This window comes from Geospiza fortis, unplaced genomic scaffold, assembly GCF_000277835.1.
Source record: "Geospiza fortis unplaced genomic scaffold, GeoFor_1.0 scaffold396, whole genome shotgun sequence".
NCBI lineage: Eukaryota > Metazoa > Chordata > Aves > Passeriformes > Thraupidae > Geospiza > Geospiza fortis.
In genome coordinates, this window is record NW_005054345.1 from 946,105 (window position 1) to 965,740 (window position 19,636).

The following is a 19,636-nucleotide window of genomic DNA, read 5'->3' on the forward strand; positions in this document are numbered from 1 at the left end:
TGACACAAGGCAAAAGACACAAAACGAGAACTGAAATTGATTTTCAGTTCTCATCTGATACCAATGTTGTGAGACAACAGATGCTTATTTCAGACTATGCTAAAATTATCCTCTACTTCAAACAGTTTGCACTTAGGCTGCAGAACAAACATTTAATCTCCAAGTTTTATTGTTCCTCACTTCAAACTGATCTTAAGAAAGAAAATTAACAAGACACAATGCTAATGTAGTTCTCTAAGGGGAAAACTGTTTCTTTTTTGGGTATATAAAAAGCTTGTCTTACTGCTTATGGTGATTCTTGGCAGGCCTACTCTGCAGTGAGTTGAAAACACCCACATGCATTTTCCACTCAATCTTTCATTTATTTGCTCCTATTCAAGAAGAATTCTGCCTACAAAATCATTTTTTAAATGACACTGTTTCTGCTACAATGGAGGCTTCCCAATGCTGCAGGATTTGAAAATACTGATTTGCACCAAGCGACTGATGTAGATCCAGCCCTTATGAAATGGAATTGCATTGGTGTTTCACTTCAAACACACACTCCTAATCTTAAACCTCCCACTGCCCAACTTACTGCACACTTCAGCCTGGAGGATGAAACCGTCTGAGCAGGCAAAACAATTAGTATTAAGAGCAAAGTAAAAGAGAACATGCACAATTTTGAGATTTCAATTAATAAGAAACAGTCAATCCACAGGACCAGCTAGAAATGGACACTGTTAAAATGCCAAAATAGATAACTATCAGAGATCTTTCCCATAAATAGGTTTTCTCTGCAGACCTCTTATTGCACTGTCCTCTGTGCTAATGCAGCCACAGCTGTGAACTGCAACTTGGTCTGTGGGGAGATTTAAGGAGGAGTTTCATCTCAGAATATTGCTCTCAGCTCAACAAAAAAGAAACTTTCAGCTCACTCCAAACCTCAAAGAATGATCTAGAGAATTTATGTATTTTCCACTGGCCTCACAAGAGCCATTCTTGAAAAATTAATGCGGACCTGCCTGACTTGGCAGTTTACTTCCTGTGTCAGGGTGAGAAGTTTCACTGTATTGCTTTGTACTATCAAAAAAAGTGTCCTCTTCCACTCTTCTGTTGTTGCTTTTTGTGAATATCAGAGCTTCTCCATTTTGTTTGCCTTAGTCCTGGCTTAGGCTGCCCTGTGGTCAGAGCTCTCAGCTGCAGTCTGGTCTTTTCTCTGCCAGCCCAAGGTCAATGCAAAGAATAAAAAAGAGCCAAGACCTTTTAAGCAGAGTGGGTGAAAGAGACTGTTAGTTATAGGTGAAATTGTCAACACACAAAACCTTCTGCAGATTAATCTAAGCACTTCTTACACTCCCCACTTTTGAATTATTCAGGAATAAGTCCTTCTTGCCTTAAAAGAGGAACTTTGTGAGTAAGTGCAAACAGAAGTTCATGCAAGACACAGAGGGGAGATGTTGAACTGAAATTCAGCTTACAGTTACAGAGACATTAACAACAGGACACAAACACAGCTCACAATGTTTCTTATTTAAGAGTCACTGTGTTGCAGCTGCCGAGTTCAGTAAAAGGTAGCTTGTCACCAAAAATGAGTGAAATAAGACCAATATAAAACCTTTCTGTTTCTCCTAAAAGAAATTGCAGAGATATTTGGGGTGCCCCGATGCTGTGAACAAAATAACTGAAGTCAGTCCTTGGGTTGTTGGGGTTGGAGTAGGATATGCACAGCTGCCATGTGATACCAGACAGACAGACATACTGCTATTTTGTTAGTACACATTTGTAAGAAGATCTCTCTTTCTTATATAGAAATTGTAGAAAAATAGCAAAACCTCCTTGTTCTTTTTACTCCTCTTTCCCTCTTTTTCTTGTATTGGTTATTCGTTTCCAATATTGTAAAGATCCTCAGTTAGTTTGTACTTCCAAATTACATCATAATTTCCAAGAGACCTACTGGGCATTAGGCATACCAGATAGCAGCTACTAGATAGAATCTCACCTTCCTGGGGATGAAGGAGTGTGACAGTTAAGGTCTTGGTTCACCAGATCTCTGTTGTTTACACCTCCCTCCCCACTTTTCTGCACTTCCCATTAATCAGAGTTCGACCAAAAAAATTCTGCCTTCTAACCGAACCTAAGCCTTTTTCTTTTTAACCTGATGTGATTAATGAACATGTTCCTGGTTATTCACAAAGTTCCAGTTCCCTAAATATGATAAGAACAAACAACATAATAAAGCAACAACAAAAAGCCTTTGGTCATAGCTCAACCCCCTTTCCAGGCAGCACCCATCCCAAAGTTCTTTTCCTCATCTTTTCACAGGGCCACATAATGAGGCCCTGCTCTGCATGGCATTGTCTTGACACTGCTGGTTGTCCTACTTTACTATCCGTTTCTTTGGTTTTTAAATCATTTTACCAATCAAACAATACTTTATGTAACAGTAGCAACAGGAATCTCAGTGTGATTTTGTTTGGGGCAGTCATACACGTGTGGTTTTGGGTGAGAAACCAGCTGGTTTGGGTCACTCGTGGTCTGAGGAGATGCACATCAAGCAGAAACCACTGAAGCCAGTGGTTTCATCCACATAAAAATGGCAACACTGGACACACATACTGGGCCTTATGGGGTTTTTTGTTTGGCTAATTGTTTTCCCAGGGTGGACATCAAAACATTGCCTACTTAAACCCAACCTACTGAGCGCAAAAGAAGCAGAAAAATTATCAATTTTTTTTTTTTTTTTTAATACAAGGTCTGTTGATCTTGAGAAACAGAAGAGGGCACTGAACACAAAGCTCCTCTCCTTCTTCCTGTGTACAGGTGCAAGTTTTGCAGAACTGAGAATTAATCTTTGGTCAGAAGATGGATGATCTGATCAAAAATGGGCAAATTTCACAGAGGAAGACACTTATGGTGAGCTCATGTCCAGAGAACATTGTCCTCAGAGGGTCCTTAGAGTGTCCAAAGTCAACTCTGCTGATCTGACATGCAGGTAACCCCAAACTTCACTCAAGCTGACAGATCTTGTGGCAGCTGCTCCTCTTCTGGAAGACCTGGTCTTCCTTTTCATTCTTTTTGAGCCCAGTTTGCCCTTATGGCTTTGTCTGGCTGTGTTTTAATTAGTTTGCCTCCACCATATCCAGAGCAGGTTGAGCTTGAGGAACATCTGCACCCTATTTTTATTTATTTCCATGTGCCCACAACAGTGGATGCAGTCTCAAATAATTTCTTGTGCCATGCCTACTGTGATGCTCCTCTAGTTGGAAACTGGGCAGTTTGATTTGCCTATACATTAAATATGGATATTTACATTACAGATTTGTATCATTTCTGCTGTCCACCATCATCCTCATGTAACTTCCAGCATCATTGCTTTCGAAACAAGGTAAGAGTAAGTTCACTTTGGTCTGCTAATCTAGGCAGGGAAAAATAAAAGTAGATTTGAGGCTTGGTACAAACCCAAAAAATGTGATCAAACTATATAGTTAATAAATTGTTTGTCTAAATCTTTCATGTGTGATGAAAGATTATTATCATAATTCATTAGCAAATTACAGACTTTGTAATGCAGGCAGTCACAAATTTGGCTTTGTATCAATCAGTTGAGACCAGCTGGGTAGAAATTAACACAACTCTGGGATACATAAAATGAAGTGCTCTTTCATTTTCAATTCACTGGAAACTTTGAAGGAAAGAAATGGAAGCCCTTTCAAAAATGTCAGTTTTCCCTGCTTTTTGTAAATCATTCCATTCCACTGTAGAGATACAGAGATACAAATAAACATACATGGGATGTATGTAACTGAATACCACAGAAAGTGCTCAATCAAAATAAATTTATATTAAAAGCAGTGCACTTTAAAAAATCCTTTCATTATTTCTGAGACAGTCATACACATTAGTGATCATTGGAATTATTAAACAAACACAAAAGCTAATAGCCAAGCTACCCACAAGATACAATATTGTCAAAATTCCTGCTCTGAGCTCTCCCAGTCTGCCAAATGACCTTGTACAAAAATGCTTGTTTTGATTACGTCTCCTTTGCCTAAGCTACAAGGCTGTGTATAGTGACAGCTGCATTTGGGAGCAACTTAAAACAAATTTTATCCTAGTGCCACCTAATCCAGAGACTGGTACAAGCAGCATGGAAAAGTCAGTGTCAAAATTAAACAATGAAGGCTTTTCTAGGAACAGATGCTTTTTCCCTGCAGCTGTAAAAACCTTAAAACAATCCTATGCCCCACTGTCTGGTCACGCAACTACCACAAAGCAAGGCATAAATTTTGCCACTTATTGCAAATATTTGCTGAGGGCTGCTATAACCCTTTTTAAAAACAGTAACAGGGATTTCTTGCGGGTGATTATGAGGCCATTTTATCCTTTAAATGAGTGCAAGGCTCTCCAATTTATGCCCACGATTCCTGGTACAAAACCAAAAGGATAACTTTTCAAATTCATGTTTTACACAGACACAGGAACAGAACTGAAAAACCCTAAGGAACAGGTTTACTACAGAGATGGTGCCCGTGTCACTAAGATGTCATGGATGGGACAAACATTATTAATTCACAGTTGGAGCAGCAACTGTGTTTCCTTTGCATAGTAATTACAAAGCAATGCAGTGCAGCACCATCATTACACTGCAATCAAGATACTTTTGACCACTTTGGTGTTGTAACTCTACAACCACTACTTTAAATATCCTTATCCCCACAACTATCCAAAAAATTACCTCCTTCTATTCAGTGAATGCAGAGATAAACTTCAAGCTGAAATAGCAGCTCTTAGGAAACAACTTCTGTAACTTAATGAATATAAGTAAATCCTCAGTTCCCAATTAAGTGAGCAATTTACAATGTCAAGCATGTAGTTACGCTCCATATGAACTGATGGGGATTTTAGATTAGCTTCTGTTGTGTATTTAAAAGTGATAGCACCAACATGATTTACATAAGTAAAATATTTTCAAATATTTTCTCACCAAGCAAGCACTCTAAAATTGTGAAGTGTTTCCTTTCTTACTGAAGTTAAAAAAAAAAAATCAACTTTTCCCGAACAACAGTTCATTAGCACCTCACTATTTATAAGTATAATTGGGTTGTTTGATGAGAAAACATGAGAGAACACTGTGCCTACTATAATTTGCACAAATACAAATTTCATTGTTTGAAAACAAATCAGCAATTCAACGAATGTGTTTTTTTAATATAAGTGTATATCATGCAATAATAGAAGTGATCATATTATAGTTAACACAGGATAGAAAGGTTAAACCACGTTCTAAACCACTTTAATTTACAAGCTGTAAATTAATTTTTTTTAATTGCAAAAAAAAAAATGTTAACTTGAATTTTTCATTTGTTATTCAACTAAATATAATTCACACAGATAACACAGCACTGAGCTACTTAGCTACAGAGTGCTGCTTTCCCACTCTAAATAGCACAAGAGCTGGGGACAGAGCTGTTTAATATGTTCATAAAGCTGCTTAGGTTTTCTTGTCATTTCACGCTAACACCTTTTTAATAGCTAGCATTATGATAGAAGCCTTGCATAAAAATTCACCAACCCAAAAGTAAAACACAGCAAATATTCAAAATCAGAATAGCAAGCAAAGGTTTTAATTGCAGTTTTTAAAAAATTCAAGGTTTTAAATTAGGTCTTGATCCCCAAAATCCTTAGCATCCTTAAATTACATGAGCAAAGCCTTTCAATTCAACATGATTACTTCTAAAATAAGGACAACTCACATGACTGAGCATTTACAGAGCCAAACCCATAACCAAAATTATAACAATGACTCCTCATTATTTTCAAATTCAAATAAATTGATCCTTATCCCTTGAGAGTTTCTCTCCAACCCAACTTACACTTAGGGATGGAGGGGAATAGAGACAGAGAAGGAGAGAAAGGAAGAAGAGATATAAACACACACACACTAAACTGAGTGCTGACAAACTGAACGTTAACAGATGTGTGACTTCTAATTAGTTATAATAATCTGTGCTATTGGAACCTGCCTCGCCTTCCCTTGCAAATCAAACAGCCTACTTTGGAGTTTAAAACTCTCTGGGTGCTTCTAAATTTATGCAAGGAAAAAAACCTTGCTTTCAGCAAATTTTAGATAAACTACAGTGATAACTTTATGAAAGGAAAATATTAAATTATAATTATCCTAAACAGACACAGTCTTGTGAAACTAACCCTACATTCATATGAAAATACAAAGCATTGACTATAATGAATTTGATTCATCCTTGGACACAAAGCTTTACCACAGTAAACTCAGTCAACTGTTGCTCTTGCTTTTATATTCATAGTACTTAAATAGCGCACTTTAAAACAAAAAAAACTCCAATTGGCTTTTCATACATCCACCCTCCCCAAAAATAACGCACTTGAAAAACCCAAATGATATGAAAAGGCTTCAAGGCCTCTTTTCTCCTTTTCACAGCACTTTTTTTTTATTTCTGTTTGCAGTAATCTGCCTTTCACTTTCTCATTGCTACAGAACAAACGAGGAGGCTCAGCACTTTGAAAAGGGGGCTCAATGTGTAATGGGTCCACTAGAATTAATTTAGTTGCACCAAATCCATTGAGCAGTGAGGTTTTTTTCTCTTCTCAAATCATTTTGAGTCGGATGCAGCCCCCAGCCTTTGTAATTCTAGTAAAGCACTTAAAGTGCACAGTAGGTGTTCATCAGGACCATCTGGTCAAAAGCAAAACAAGCTGCTGATTTTGCCTTTGAATAGAATGAAGCAAGTGTGAATTAGTCTCTTCAATTAGCACTATTACAACCTGTCAAGTGCATATTGTAAAACAGGATTATTACAGTATTGGTCACCAGTGCAATTATTTACTCTCTGCCTTTTCTTGCATATAAAAATGTCCATGTTTACTAGTTTTTAATAACTGAAGATCGTTTCTTTAATGATATGCACGTCCAGATCCCACCAAAATCAAATTACAGGTTATGAAACATATTCTGTCAGGAATATATTAGGTTTCATAATTAAGTGAGAAGTAGTGCCCTTTCTTTATCTCTTATCGCTGTTTCTGTTGCAGAAAGAGAAAAGTAGTTATATATCTTTTTCAATGGGATATCTTCGAAACAGATCTCTTCAGTCAGGCATTAAGATATTTTAAGCGCCTTATAAAGTTATCACCGTTGAACAGGTACCTAAACGGTATTTCCTCTTTATTTCCCAAGGAACTTCATCTAATTCCCAACACATGGCCACTTACAGAAAGTTTATCAGGATTTCTTTCAGGTTCTAAAATACATTTTGCCTTCAGAATGTGCTGGTTTTCTATAATACAAAGGCAAAAAACAAACGGAGAAGTTGATTTAGCTTTTTAAAAATCTTTCTCTCTTCACTGAAAAAGTCAAAGCCTGGCTGGCTAGCACATCCTCATTTACCACTGCAGAACACTGAGGCTATCACAGTCACATTTAAATTATGTATAATGCTGTCACAACTTGCTATAAATTGAGTATAATTTTAAGATGACAGATTTCTCTAAAAAACAAACTAAATGTTCACATTTCACAAAAACATACAGGTGTTGAGTACAATGAGTGTAGCAATGTCTTTTAATAGCTTCTCTGATACTAGGAGTATTTGAACAATAGAACGTTTGTGCAACTCCTATTAAATCCAAAAAGTGCTAGTTACTGATTTTTACTACAACAGTAGTTTTCAACAATTTTAAAGCAAGTACAAAATGTCAAAACACACAACAACTACTTCTGAAATTATTAATATATGTATCATATTTGGGTATGTCTATTTCTGGTAAATGTGTTTTATTGCAATTATTTAGCTACAGCATTAAAAAGAGTAACATTATTTATCCATGCATTTCATGTCTCCATGCCAGTGTCTGACGTTTACTTTGAATGATCTCACTCAGCAACAACTGTCTTGAAAATATTTTGTTCAGACACCAAAAAACAGATCTGAAAAAGGTACAAGACCTTCTTCAGCCAGACTATTGCTCTGCCCGCTGCAGGTAATTCTCAGCTTACCTATATTTATATATTACATTTACTAAGGCCTTTTAAATGAGGCTTCTGCCTGCATGTTTTTAATGGTGATTTTGCATCTTGCTTAACATTCATCCACTCACGAAAAAGTTTAAAGAAATTCATCACAAAGGATCTGATTAGGGTGTGTCAACACAGAATTTACAGTTTATCTCAGCCCAGGCAGTTGTGTGCACAAATAGTTTCTCCTCCTGCCTGGAGGGCTATTGGATACATTGCTTTCCATATTCCACCCTAGCCAGTGAGTCTGTGGGGAACAGAGAACAAATATATCACCTAGCACAGGTGACAGGGATGCTGAGCAGGCAGCCCCTGCTTAAGTTACTGGCTAAAGGAAGGGAATAAAAAGCAGAGGCAGTTATGCAGAGACAGCCAGTATTTAAAAACCCATCTTCTCTGCATTGTTTGCACAGATTTTATGTTTTACCAAGAATTCTAGTGGCCACTACTTGCTTTACATAGTATTCTCAGCTGGAATTTCCAGCAGTTACAAAATAAGATCACCAATCTGTGAGGGGACTGAGGGTTCTGCATATTTAACTCATCCACCCTTTAGCAGCCACAGCTTGTGTACACTGGATATTTTTGCAATCCTGCACGTAGGAATCACAAAAAGGCTTCAAAATCTGTATCAAATGAGCAAAATAGACAAATGTGAAGTCCTTGTTTTTAATGGAGCAATCCAGTTTGTTAAAAATGTTTGATTTTTTTTTCTGTGTCACTGATTAAAACAAAAAGTGTAGAGCACATTATTGTGACAAGAACTCAAGCCCATTAAGTTTTTCACAAATTAGTTTGTCTGCTCCAGGATCAGAACACAAACTTGCTTTTAACACACTTTTAAATATTCCCCTTTCTGAAGAAGACTCTCCTTCATTTCTGTAAAATAATAAAACTACAATTTGCAAAAATGAAAAATTGTAGAAATGTTCATTTCTAAAGGAGAACAAGTTGGTAAGTATAGATAGAAAAGAAATTATCTTTAATGTGGCAATGCCCTGTAATAATTTAGCACAGAGCTTCTCAAGCCTGAAGTTAAAAAATCTCTCCAATTTCAAACAGCCTCTAGAAATTATTGTAGCAGAATAAAGAACAAGCCTTCAGACAGAAAACTCCTTTTAGTCTTGTATTAGGAGTTCAATTTGTCAAATTGTCTTTATACAACCATGTAATACACTGGAAATGTATTCATTAACAGTCTCCTAACTGGCACAAAACCTACCAATTTCCAATTTAAAATGCAGATCATGGAAAAAAGTAACCATGATATTTCCCAGAATAGTATCTGCCCAGAATTAATTTAATACTGCAATTTTACAAGAACAAATGGGTGTCAGAAACCTGTGACACAGATTAACTTGCAATTTAGGCCATCACGTTATTATTAACTTTCCAAGTTAACTACTCCCCTGCCCAACTCAAAAAAAAAATTAAATAAAATATACAGAATTTTTGAGAAGTTCCATTTATTTTTTTATTTCATTTCCAAAGATTCTATATAAGTTCATGATCACAAAACAATATAACTGAATGTAACTTATATTTTTTAAGACAAGAAAACAGATCTTAATACGTAAAGAGTTAGATATTTTGGTAAAGAATGTTAAAAAAATAAAACAAAGGCATTTTCAAGTACCCTCCAAAATCCAACTATTAAAGTAATATGCAATCAATTTTGGAAGCAGACATGAGCACTACGGCATCAGGCTTCTCTCAGATAATTTTTTGTCACATGGTTTCCCCATTAAACACCACAATTTCTTTGAGAAAACAATTCATCCAAATATCATTTACTATTAAACATGCATCCTAAACAATAAAAAACCAGAGAACTGCAGAAATAATAGTTTAGGAAAGCACAGTTGTGAGCTCACTGGGTTTTGCATTTAATGCACTGCAAAACATTTCTGCCTTCTGAAAGGGTGGCGGGGTTGAGTTTTTGGTGTGAGTTTGGGGGGTTCTTGAGACCCTTGGAAAAAATACCTATTCCTTAAAATTCACAGTACTAATAACAACAACACACTGCACCAGTAGCCCTTGAGAGACAGTTGCACCCAACTGTGGCAAGAAGTAGAACATTTCTAGAATCTTAAATATTTCTTTTAATAATTGATGTAGTCATTTTGAATCTTTCTGCATAGGATATGGCGTGTGAGTAGATTGCATTAACACTGCTTAAACATTTCAACTTGTCAGTATGGCCAAGTCGATTTCTGAAATATTTGCTGTATTTTCCCATCGAAACAGTAATAAAGGTAGAATAAATATATGCCACTGCTTTATAATCACTGAACATTAATGAATATTTTATGTCTTTTTAAATCTCCCTGTTTAATTTAAAAGGGTGAAATTAAGTCTCCTCCCTGCAATATGCCAATTATCTGTAAATCAAACAATAACTTGGCCATTATAGTCCTTTTTGTTAATATACCAGAAGCTAATTTGAAAACACTGAGCAGCATTTTTAGGTAATAATTGAATAGTCCTTCCTGCCCTCTTGTGGTTGGCAACTGCATCACCGAGCTTCTCCACCGTTACAAAAATACACCAGGAGGAAAGTAAACTATTAATTTGTTAAAGTGTGAACAAGAGAGTGAAGAGGAAAAAAAAAAATCTAACAGTCTCTGGAGAGGACAGAGACAAAGGAGATGAGGAATGATACCACTGATTCCTCCAAACCACAAGGACTGCCTAGATTTGTTACAATGATTACTCTATGCTAAAAGAAAAAAAAAATTAAATTAAGAAGCCATTAGGGAGTTATCATTCAAAACAGTGCTTGTTTTCTATAATTAGACAAATGTTCAGCAACCCTTTTACCTCAGCAAAATCCCCAGGGATTTCCAGGAGCCTTTGCACAGACAGACACATTCACCTGTTCAGCATCAGCTAGCCCCTTCACAATTTTATACACTCTATTGGGTGTGACACTCAGTACAAGAAAGGCAAAGAAAGGTTTTCTGCTCATGCTGGTTACGTGGTGACAGAGTTTTTATTTTGGTTGTTTAAGGGAAAAATCATAATGAACTTTTAAATTATGTTGATTTCATATGGCAACCTGATGACCATAACCTGCCATTACCAAGAAACAAGAAAACTTCAGTGCATGGAAAGGCAGCTTAGATCCCCCTGTCACTGCTTTCTGGTTCCTTTAAGCCAGGTAAGACCCACCAGCAAAGTAAATGATACAGCATTGATAAAAACCAAACAGACAATATATATGTATGTGTTTTGTTTTAGAATCTCAACATTTTAAAATTAAAACCACATATTTGGATGATTTATTTCCATTAACATTCAAATTCTTTATAATTATAGAGAGTCAAAGCTCAGGCCTTCAAAAGTCAAACTGATGCAAGTATGTGTATTTATTTGTATTACCACAAAAAGCAAAATAGAACTTACTATTGTAGACCTAAACATAAGAAATAGAAAATAGGCTTTCACATGGGGGAAAGATCAGAATCTAGATCTTAAGAATAACAGGATTCACAATGAAAACAGTTAGTGATCATTTTTCATTGTTGTATGAGCTACTATTCCCATACTTAATATTATAGAACTTAAATTAATTCTGTCTACCATGTCAGCACGCAACACGAAAAACTTCAATAAAATCTGTTCAACCCTAAAAGACTGAGAGAAGTGTCAGACCAATAATAGCAAACATACATTTAATTTGAAAAGCAAACATCTAATCTTAATATTTTGTAATGTGAATTCTGAAGATTCACATTTCTAGGTTGTTTGTCAGGTTTCCAGAAGGCAGTGGGTTATATGGAAAATAACAACCACAACATCTGGCATTAGATACACCATGGAGCTCTAGACAACAATCTTTAGGCTTGGAAAGGAGTTTTAAAAATACGCAGGGGACTGCTTATTGTGAATTCAGAGAGTCCAGAGTCACATCAGACTTATTTGTTCCTTTAGGACTTAATTCTGCCGAAGTTCTCTCCAACATCACCCCTTGCTGGCCGTTCCACAGAACGGCAGCAACGTCCATTGCACACAAAACCATTTGGCTACAAGGGCAGTAGGAATTTCAGCACCCCAACAGCAACCAGCACAGGGCCTGAGGTGCCCACAAAATGGAGATGGAGCTGGTTAAAAGAAGGGAAGACAGAGACAGCTTCAAGGGGTTTCAAGTAAAATGAAATTTGAATAACTCAATAAACTGTTGGTGTATACACAACTGTTTGTCTATTTTGCTACTACAATACAAAAAGAAACATTCTTTCTGTATAATTTAATAGAATACCTTTTTATAACTGAATTCTTTAATCAAATCTTGATGATCCAGTTGATGAAAATAAAAAAACTAATAAAATACAGGAATATCCATCAGGACTATGCAAACCCCCTTTAAGAGAGCTGGCATTAGCTATAATGAGCTACATTTATTCTTCAGCTGTGAAACAGCACTCACCTCCTGAATGGTACTGCTTCCTGAGAAGTTGAGGTTGTACTCCCGCTGGACTTCTCGATGGGTGACAATCAGCATGAAGTTTTGATTTAATGACTCCTGCAGGGCCCTGAAATAGTTGAAAGAAAAACAGGAAAATCAGGGATAAGCATGTTATAGCTTGTTTTACAGTTAGATGCAGAAACCCCAGGGTACCCTAAACTCTGCATGGACAAGTCCAGGCACAACATTATCATCTCTCTTTTCACTCTTAAATGCAAGGAAGCATGCTGAGAATGACCAAAGGCCATTCCTGAACTCCTTCCTTAATAAGGTGACTGCAGGCTTTAAAGCTCATCTAATGTTAAGTATTTTCAAAATGGAGAGAGTCCCATTATCTTCACAAACATCGGGTGTATTTAGCACTCCTAATGCCATTAATAATAGGCTTGTCAGCATATTGATGGCCAGACCAAATATCAAGCTATGATGCACATTAAGAACTGATGATAAATAGAACAAGGCAAAGCATGCTCTTGCTTCTCAAGGGTTACCTGAAGCAGAAACCAAATGGCAATTCTTCTGCTTAGATTCATTTAAAACACATAAACCCAGATAATTAGAACTGGAAAAGTAACCACAGCAAAATTTCTCGTGTAGGTATTGCACATTTAGAAAACGCTCACATTGTTTTAAGTGTACATTCACAGAGAGTTTTAATAAAAATAAAAACATAAATAAAAATTAAATTTTAAAAAAATCTTAAGATACAGTTTAAACAGGGCAACCATATCTTCATGTTGTAATAAACTTGGGGTTTTTTTCTGATTTTCCTGGTAGTAAAACTTCTGGATATGAAAAAGGTGTTCTAATTGCTTAATTAGGTACAAAAAGATGCAGCTATATATCTACTTTTCAAAGCAGAAGGTAGGACTTCTGTTACAGATGGCAATTATGACTGTGTGCAATCTTACACATGCTACAAAACTGCAGCAATACTGCACCACACCTTGGATTTCTAAACAATATTTATGCAGACTTGACTTATTCAGTGGCATATGAAATTTAATTGGGCCTATTAAAATTCTTTTTTTTCTTATCACATACACATAAAAGAATGACAGACTGTGGTTTTTTCCTTCACATATTCACTATTCCATGACACCTCAACAAGCCATTCCTCTTAGCACTAAAGGACAAATTCTGAACACAGACCAGCACAGCTGTGTCGTATGATGCAAGAAGACAAGAAAGACTCCTGCATCATTTCAGACCTGATTTGTCAGTTTTAACTCCTTCTGGAATTACTGATCTGCTGGTTTGCTGATCAGTACGGAAGGAACTCATACAATACTCACTGGATGCTTTAGCAAGAGATACACAATTTGCTTGAACATCTCAGGGATATTTAGCTTACAAAAATATCTTCACTGGGAAACCTAATTTGGCTCCAGTCACATCTCAATAATCACATACTACAAAACAAAATCATGAAGTGCTATTTCTTGTATTTAATGGTTTTCCAATATGGAAAAGAAATATAACTCATTGCCAATGCTAACTATGATCATGTGCATGAGAGACACTACAAATGTAACTGCAGCCATTGATGCTGAACACATAGCTTTCTGTACTTTCACAAGATTTTCAGCAAAAGGCCTAACAATTCTTTAAATACCTAACAGTCCCTCAAAAGAGGGGGGAAAAATAAAAAGAGGAGTCCTGAAAAGTTGTATGCCTATTTTCAAAGATAATTCTAATTTGATTGTTAGTAAGTTTTGCATCCCTATAACCATATTTTCTATTGGCAAATGTTCAGTAGCAACTAAAATATCCTGCTGTGCTTTTTCACATTTTGATTTTTTTATTTGTTTTCAGCAAATACCAGAGGAAAATGGCATATTTAATTGCTCTGAAAACATTAATTACTGCATATGTGAATGGCTCTGGATTCCATACAGACTCACACAAGGTTCTGTTATAGCTAATTTTGACTCTATCTGAAAATCTGTAGATCCTAACTGATAATATGACTCATGTTTTCATTCTGTAATTGATGTAAACATAGAATAAACAGGCCAGTCTGATCAAACCCTCAGGCTCTCCAGTTATGCATGATCCCCACACTTCAGTACAACTCAAAATACAGCTTGCTAATAAAAAGCATCCACTCATAGGAAAAGTTTTCCACTTGTGAGAGCAGGAAGTATTTTGGAAAGGAAAAAATACTCTTCAAACAAATTTAAATGAAGCGCCTAAAAATTAAAAGCTTTAATTTTTGAACTAACAATTTTGACACCTCTGCTTTTGGGATTTCTAAGCAACACAAGCTGAATGTTGTTAACAAGCAAATTCTCAGCACATATTCATTGACAAACAGGGTGAAAAAGAGGCTGAAAATTAAGCTGGCTAAAAAAAAAAAAAGAAATTGAGAAGAAACTGGGTTTGAAAGTGTTAGCAAATGCAATGCATGGTTAATTGTTCACTTTTTCTTCAGAAAAATAACAAACTGAGGAACATTACTTCTGCTTACACAGAAATGCACTGGTCAACTCCAGTCCTTGGAGCTCCTACATCAAAATCCCACATGGTCTGATAGCTGTAAAGCTTGGACAGTGTCCACTAGAAAGAGGGAGGAGGAATGGATGGCACACCTGATGGGTCACTGATGCCAGCACTGCCCACCCTCCTGTGTGGGATGGGGTTGATGTGAACACACAGCCAGAGATGTCTGTCCCTCCCAAAATCATTTCCTCCAGCAAAGGGGGATGCAGATTACCCCAAATTACTTGGGCCAAAATACATCTTGCCCAAAAATTGTATTTCAGCCATTAAGGTAATGATAAGTTTTACAAGGTGAAAGTATTTGTAGGAAACTTCTCACTGGCAGTAAGATGAAGCTTATTTCTATTTCTCTTTAGGTCCACATAAGCATATTGAGAAGACTGACTTTGAATACAAGGCACATCTCTAAAATTTTGGCCTCCGTGTCTGCAGCTGTTTAATTTTCTTATAAATGTTATAGTTCACTACAATTTTCTAAATAAAATAACTATATTAAAAGGTGGAAAAAAATCAGGGTCAAACTGTAGATCCCATTAAAGACAAGACAGAATTTTTTTTCCTTCTTTTTCTTTGTTGCCACCAGCGCTAAGAGAATACAAATAATCTGAGAGTTAATTCGTGGGAAAAGAAAACTAAATTCTGAAAAGAGGACTAAAGTAGGCCACTGTTACTAGAAAATTTTTCCCCTAGTGCAAACCCAAGCCTTCAAAAGCATTTGCTGATAGGTGATCTACACCATTACAACCTTTTTACCTCAGCTGAATGATTCTGCACTCACTATGCAGCACAAGAGCCAAGGGAATCTGTATTTTTGGGCACCAATCCTCCAATTGAGGTACCCTGCCTACACCCAAAAAAGAAGTCCAAGAACACACAAAAGAAAACAGATCAGAGCACAGTCATTGCTCTGACCAGCTCTAGCAAGAGACTTGGATATAACAAACTGATTGATTCTATCTGTTGTTAAGTGATGGCATTAATGCTCTGATTTTTTATATGATACTTTGCTTCTCAAGAGCATTTTTCTTTGAAATTTTAGTAATATTTTAGAATTTGACACTATAAGTAAATCCTTAATCAGCAATTTGTAAATGCTCCTTTTCATTCCAGTTTTTATGGAATACACTCAGTATTTCCCACTAGGCAATATCTTTCTCAGTCACACAAGAGATTTCCCCCCAAACCTCTGATTTTTATATAAACAGGTATGACACAAGGTAATTAACATTTCCATTTTAAACTTACAGATTTATATAAGCTCATGTCAACAGAAGTCCAAATTTACTGTAATTACAGATTATTTACATTAAAACAAAATAAGAAATCAGTATGTAAATGTAATGTTTGTTGTAGCTAATGCAGCAGGAGGTGGTAGATTAGGTTCAAACAGCAATCAGTTAGCAAATCTGGCTAACATGTAAATGAGCAGAAGCCCTTTTGTTTACATTCTATTGCATTTTAAACTTCAGGATTTTTAAACTGTCTCATGAACAGATGGGAAAATAAAACATTAATCTTACCATTCTTATGGAAGCTTTCAAAGTAACTAAAGCAAGGCACTGCTCCTGTCCAGCTAAACAGACAGGACTAATAATTGGAGTTGCAGGTTACATTGTTCTTAATTAACACTCTGCTACAGTTGATAACGTACAACAAGACACCACATCACCACCACTGCTCTGCAATCATCTAAAGCAGAGGCATGCAGCAATATATGGACCTATTGCTTGAAAAAAGGCATCTGTGGGTTTTTTCTTTTCCACACAGACGATTACACTTGTTAAACAAGTTACAATCACTTAGCAAAATTGCATTATTTCTAATAATCTCCATGGTATGCACCTGGGGTTTTAATGCTTTTCAACGTTTCAGTGATTCTTCAAGTATAATAAAGTACCTTTGACTTTCAGCTATTTGGCAAAAGAAGTATAAAATACATTATATCCATTATAATGACAACAGCAACAAAAAAATGATTAAAAATATCTCCCAGAACACACAGGATAGAAAGGAGAGATGATCTGGATGACCCAGCTCCATGGCCAGACTCCCATGCTCACACTTTTCATGCTTCCCTCTTGCATCCTCCTAAACCTATTTCCTCAACTGAGTATTGTCAGCCTTCAAGAAGCATCCAAGGCAACAAAGGGAAGGAATTGCTGAGGAAGGGATTAATCTAATCTGACAAAGCTGGTGCAAGGGATCTACCCCATGAATGTTGAATGATGGATTCTTTGGCATCTTTCCTTTCAGGATTGATTTCCAAGGGAAATCATGCTTTTCTCCACTCACCTGGTAACTTCTGCTCCCACCTGGTAACTTTTGAACATAGTCACTGGTTTTAAGGAGGTCTCATAGTGGTAGAAAGGTCTCAAATACCAGGTGTAAATCAACAGCCAGGAAGAGGAAGGGGACCCAAATTATCACCCACCTCAGTAAAAGGCTGCATTAAAAGTTCAGTATTTTATACTCATACAGGTGAGCCCTGGCCAGTGATCTCAGAACTACCCACAGGACATGATTTCTCCTTTCCTTTGATACTACCTGACTGTGAGCTGGAGAACAGATGCAGGGCAGGCTGATACTCTGTACAAGGGGAAAAATATTACACAAATGCTACAAAATATTACACAGGTGCTACAAAATACACAACTGGAGGCAGCATCAGAGGCAGGTGAGATGATGGGAAGCATGGAAGGAGAAGGCTGATCTACTGCAGCTGCTGGGATGGGGCAGGAATTCACTAGAAATCAGATTTCATTATGTCCACAGCTCACAGAACACATGGTTATTGTTCTGGATATCGTGCATGGATAAGCATGGCTTTGCCAGCTGAAATTGTGGTAGCAGGGTGGAACAATACATGCGGTATTTGACATTTAAATTTAATCTTTCCACCTCAATTTACTAGCATGCAGTAGTAACTCACTGGGTTTCTATTACCTATAAAAGCTTAAGGTAGGCCACTGATGAACAAAGATACCTCCGGAGATTTTTGTTTGTTTAAAAGGCAGGATCACTTTGCCATTACATTTAGATGCTGGTTTTCAGTCAGTTCTGGGTTAAGTCCATTCAGTCTGTCACAATAAACTTCAATGCCTTCATACCAATATGTTGGAATAGGATGTTTCAGACACTGTTCTGCCCCACTATTAAGAACAGACAAAAACTGGATCTTACAGAGCTGAGGCCAGACTGTTCCTTTTAAGAAGGGCATATAGATAACATATCACATACTGGAATCTCAGGCTTTTCAAATATCACTTTCTGGAGATATTCAAATCACGACTATTTATCTCTAGTGCAAAACAGAAGGCATTTGAAGAAAACAACAGATGAACTCCCAGAGCAAGAGGCAAAGTTCCTCAACATCCATTAATAATAGATGTGAGCATGATGCTTTTAAAAATTGTGGGTAACAAACTAATCTGAATAATAACTGACCTAACAGTAGGCAGTAAACAGTGTAACTGGGTTTGGTACATTGCTTCAATTAGATGTGTTTTGATCTGCATTGATGCTTTAATTGGAGGCAAGCCTCCCCTTTCATCTAGAATTTATGACTTCAGGAAGATGATCTAGCCTTCAAATTATCCGTGTTTAAATAGCCACTAATTAGGCACCATTTGCTGTCCCAAAGCTACCAACTTTTATCTTAAAAATATCCAGAACTAATCTCCACTATGAAACAAATATAAACTATAAAAGGTAACAACTACTTTGATTTTACTGTCAAGTGAAGTTCTTTAAAAGCATTAATCCAATAAAAAAAGCTAAGAACTGTTTTTAAACAGTTTGTTGTTATATACGTTACTGCAGTTGCAATAAACAACTCTCTTCAGACTCCAGTTTTCTCTCCAGAATTAAAACATTCAAACTACAATATACAGCAATACCTGGGTAGAAAATTTTGAAATTGGAAATGAAAAAATTAGCAGCTGTGGTGTCTTTTCACTGTTCTTCAAATAGCTGCTAAGGTACAATGGGTTATCGTCCTCACACACAAATACAGCTCCTGTTTGCACAGACAGTTCACGTACACCACCCTCTGTTCCAGTGCCACTCTTCCCTCTCTTAATGCTCCTTTTCTTATAATTATTATTCTTATAATTCATATCAGCATTCTTAATTCTTCTACAGACTACATGTTAATGTGCACAAGTACCTTTTCGTAATATACAAAGTACTTTCAGTCCTTAGGAAGGCAGCTACAAATTTCTATTGACTCTCCAAGAATTCCTCTCACCAGCAGAATATTCTCCTATCACTACAAGGGCAGAAAGCCAACTCCCTCTCCGGACCAGCTGAAATCCGTGCATTTTGCCCCATTCCAAAGGCATCCCTGTGCCCACCGCTCCGGAGCAGCTCCCTTGGCAGGCTCAATTCCCGCGCACCCTCTGGTGGCTACCGAGGAAAATTCCCATTTTCCTGGGAAACAGGGCCGCCTTCGGGAAAGGGAAGCGCACGGAAGAAAACTGCTAATTTAAAAGAGTATTTTCCATATAACATCATTTCATTTCCAAACCTTCGCAATATTTCCTGACAGCAGAAAGAGACCTGGGGGCGCTGCTGGCCAGGGGCTGAACACGAGCCAGGTGTGCCCAGGTGGCCAGGAGGGCCAGGGGCATCTGGAT

The 19,636-nt window shown here is 36.9% G+C and overlaps 1 protein-coding gene across 1 annotated transcript in view; it reads right to left on the reverse strand.

Annotated features, from left to right (window-relative positions):
* Positions 1 to 19,636, reverse strand: part of FAF1 (Fas associated factor 1) — a 146,801-nt gene that overhangs the window by 87,670 nt on the left and 39,495 nt on the right. The window contains exon 7 of the mRNA XM_005422936.3: positions 12,462 to 12,567. Coding sequence (XP_005422993.2) covers positions 12,462 to 12,567 — 106 coding nt within the window. The remainder of the gene's footprint in view (positions 1 to 12,461; positions 12,568 to 19,636) is intronic.